This window comes from Diplodia seriata (genome assembly GCF_021436955.1).
Source record: "Diplodia seriata strain FDS-637 chromosome Unknown scaffold_2, whole genome shotgun sequence".
Classification (NCBI taxonomy): domain Eukaryota; kingdom Fungi; phylum Ascomycota; class Dothideomycetes; order Botryosphaeriales; family Botryosphaeriaceae; genus Diplodia; species Diplodia seriata.
This window is the reverse complement of record NW_027117309.1, coordinates 1,824,996-1,828,727: the sequence shown is the minus strand read 5'-3', so window position 1 is coordinate 1,828,727 and position 3,732 is coordinate 1,824,996. Positions and strand designations below refer to the sequence as shown.

The 3,732-nt window shown below is 61.8% G+C and overlaps 2 protein-coding genes across 2 annotated transcripts; one reads left to right on the top strand and one right to left on the bottom strand.

The window, feature by feature from the left end:
* Positions 1–281: 281 nt before the first annotated feature.
* Positions 282–2,315, bottom strand: SLS55_001936 (uncharacterized protein; the record flags this gene model as incomplete). Its single annotated transcript, XM_066773424.1, has 3 exons — positions 282–1,205; positions 1,259–1,923; positions 2,186–2,315. 3 exons carry the CDS (start codon positions 2,313–2,315, stop codon positions 282–284), a joined length of 1,719 nt encoding a protein of 572 aa, XP_066635991.1.
* A 445-nt stretch (positions 2,316–2,760) lies between these two features.
* On the top strand, positions 2,761–3,732 carry PEP12 (SNAP receptor; the record flags this gene model as incomplete). Its single annotated transcript, XM_066773423.1, has 2 exons — positions 2,761–3,057; positions 3,196–3,732. The coding sequence occupies 2 exons, from the start codon at positions 2,761–2,763 to the stop codon at positions 3,730–3,732; spliced, it is 834 nt and encodes a 277-aa protein (XP_066635990.1).

Sequence of the window (3,732 nt, the reverse complement as noted above, 5' to 3'; positions counted from 1 at the left end):
CACGGGTCCCAATCCCGGTTAATGCATTTAGAAAAAAAAACAGCAAAAAAAAAAAAAAAAGCGCTCAGACGAAGGAAGAGGAAGGGAAAGGGGAAGGGGGGAAGGTGCGCAAGCCCACCACAAACGCCCTCCTCCACTCCTCTCCCTCTCCCTCCTCCTCTCCTCTCCGCTTTTCACCACCATCACCACCACCACCATCTATCTCCCTCTCTCGCTTTCTCTCTCAGCAAACCCCGCCATCTTCCCTTCCCACCACCCACCCTACCCTACCCTCCCCCTTCCTACAAATCCCCCACCCTCACCGCCGCCAACAGCTCCCTCGCCTCCCTCAGCTCCTTCTCGCTCATCTCCATGCCACGAAGGTACGTCTCGAACACGTCCAACACCTCCTTCAGGCCGGTCCTCAGCGCGCGGGCCACGTCGCCAACCTCGCCCAGGTTCTCCCAGCGGCGACCCGCGTCCGAGTCGAACGCGACGTCGGTCCAATGCACGTCCAGGCCGGCACCGACGAAATTATGCAGCGACGCCAGCACCGCCGCGAACGCGCGGATGATGGCCACGACGTCGCGGTTGACGACGCCGTACACGTCTTCCTTGATGCTGCGCAGCGCGAGCTGCGTGAGCGCCGTCGTCGCGTTGATGACGGTCGCGGCGTGGCTGTGCGGCGAGCCGAGCGCGATGGCGGCGGCGCGCCGCGCGAACGTCTGGCGGAACGGCGGGCCGAAGACGGGGGACCGCAGGAGCTGTTGCAGGGACGCGTGGATGGCGCTGACGGGCGGCAGCTTCTGCGTCGTGTGCTCGATGAGCCGCGGGATTTCTTCCTGCACGATGGGCGCGAATGGGTGCGGGCCGGCGTGCTTGCCCTGGGCGCGGGCAAAGTCCTTCGCGCGGCGGAACTGGGTGGCTGCGCGGCCGACGGGCGCGTCGACGGGCGCGAAGATGTCGTCGGACTTGAGCGGTTCGCTGATGAGGGGCTTGTGGGCGTAGCCGAGCTGGAGGCGCTGCTGGGCCATCTCCACCTCTGTCGGCGGCGGCGGAGGCGGAGGGGCGCTGACGGCTTCGATGCGGTCTTTGACTGCTGTGATCTCCATCAAGCAGGCCTCGAGCACGGCTTTGAAGGTTTTGGTATCGATCTCCTTGTAGATGGTCGCGCGGCGATCCGGGAAGCGCTGCGATATTATGGCAAGCTCCCAGAATGCATATGTCTGCAGACGACGGTCAGAAATGGCGTGCAAGTCTGCAAGTCAGTGGGACTTACCTTAAGCAAGTCCTTCTTGGCCTTCAGGCCAGAAAGCAAGCTGCCGTTGGGATCCTTCGAGTCGTTGGTGATGGGCATAGGTTTGTGTTCCTTGTCCTTCTTCACGGGCTCCTTGGACAGGTAGATGGTCATGGCCGCGTGGGTGAACTCCCAGAGGTAGGTCAACATGAACCCTTCGACAGCCAGACGTCCGGTAAGCTCGAATGGGTTGAATCCAGGGCGCGGCTTGGTGCCATAAATGGTGCTGTCGCGAACCTTTGCCAGGGGAAAGCCGAGGATCCAAACCACACGTCTGAAGAGGAGGAAGTACGTCACATTGGCGAAGATAAGGAACAGGCCGACGCGGGAAATGGAATCGTGGAGTAAGGGAAGGAGACTCTGCTTGAGAGCGGCCTGGCGCGAGCGGGACGGCACGCCTTCTGCCGAGGCCGGATTGTTGAACGGAAGGCGGAGGCGGCCGTAGTCTCTGTATATGTGGAAAACAGCCTGGACCATGGCGAGCTGCAGGAACATGGTATAGAGGTAGAGTGGGCGCTCGTTCAGCCTCGATCTCTCATACGTCTTCCCCGGGTCGACTATGCCCAAGTTCGATTTCTCCGGTTGCGAGATGATGTAGACCATGGCGAACCAGAACGCAGACGCACCATAGCAGACGAATGTGCTGGCTGTGGAGATGCTGCAGAGGTATTGTGTGAAGGTCTGCAGTTCGGAGGGGTTGGTTCGCTCGCCAGCTGTGCATTCGTTAGCCTTGGGCGAGAGCTCGACAACGGGCCGGACTCACAATGGGCGTGCGCCATGGTCAGGCACAGGGTGAACAAGAAGCCAATGAAAAGAAGCAGGGCACGAATGCTCGCGGAAAACCACACCCAGAACCCTGTGAAACAAGTCATTAGCTGAGCCTCCTCCGGTTGCCGGGTTGCGACGCACAGCTATTGAATTGGCCTTGCCATAGCGCATAGGTGTAGCATATGGCCAGCGTCAATCCCATCACATAGCCAAACTGGCGATGCATGAAGGGTGACATGAACCCCCGGTAGGGACGCGCCTTCGCCGCCATGATGCCGGTGTGTTGTCGCGTGCGATTCGACGGATTCGGGGTTGCGCGGGGCGAAGTAAGTGATCGGGAGGAGCGCGGCCGGGATCAGTCCATGACACGGCGCGAGCGTGGTGGAGGCGGAGGGAGCGCGGCGGGGTGGATTGTGGCAGGTGGCAGCTCCCGATGAGCGCGTGCAGAAGCTCGGGCTCGGGCTGGCTGGTGTTGACTTTCGCGCGGGAAAGCAAAACACATGCCAAGAGCGAAGCCGCGCCAGCGCAGGGGCCCCCAGCACGATGTCATCTGCCGACCGGGAGCTGCATCCTCCGACCGCCGCCGCATCACCGCCGATAACCAACAACTCGCAACCACCGCCAGGCACCCGCTTTCCGCTCCTGCAAATATCCCCGCCTGTCGCCCGTTTGGCCCGTCCGACCACCGTCCTTCTCGTCCCACGTCCTCCTCGACCATGTCTTTCGACGACCACTCCCGGCTAGAGTCCCAACCAACCACCTGGCGGCGGCAGGATGATCCCGAGTATGCCGACGATCCAGAGTTCAAGCGCTTCACCACCCAGCTCTCCGACCAGCTGTTCAGCCTGACCTCGAACGTCACTCGCCTTTCCAACCAGATTGCACTCCTCGGTACCAAGCGCGAGACGGAACGCGTCCGCGAGCGGGTCCGCGACCTGATTGAAGAGACGAGCTCTGGGTTCAAAGAAGTCGGCGAGGGTTTGAAGAGGGTCCAACAATGGCACGATCTCGGGGTACGTGAGCCAACCCGCGTGGTCCCTCCCCTATCTACATCAATGAGGGGAGACATCGACGCCCCGATATGTCTTTATCTGAATTCTCCGACGCGAGATGTTTTGCGTAGATCACGTACTAACATGTCCCTTCCTTAGCCATCCCAAAAATTCACCCAAGGCAAACTCAACCGCGAGTTCAAAGCCTCTCTCACCGAATTCCAAGTCCTCCAACGCCGCGCCATCGAAAAAGAGCGCAGCTCCGCGGCCGCCGCCCGCGCCGCCCTCGACGACGGCAGCGGCGGCCTGACCAGTCCGGGTGGGCAAGCGCCGTCGCACCAGCAACAGCAGCAGCTGCAGGAGCAGGAGCAGCTGCGGCTCGCGTCGCAGGACGAGGTCGACTTCCAGGAATCGCTCATCATCGAGCGCGAGTCCGAGATCCGCAACATCGAGCAGTCCGTCGGCGAGCTCAACGAGCTCTTCCGCGACGTCGCCCACATGGTGCACGAGCAGGGCGAGCAGCTCGACATCATCAGTGAGAACGTCGAGGGCGTGCGCACCGACACGCGCGGCGCCCACGTCGAGCTGACGACCGCCAGCCGCCACCAAAAGGCCGCCCGCAACAAGGCCTGCTGCCTGCTGCTCATCCTCGCCGTCGTCCTCACCATTGTCATCCTGGCCGTCGTTTTGGGCTAG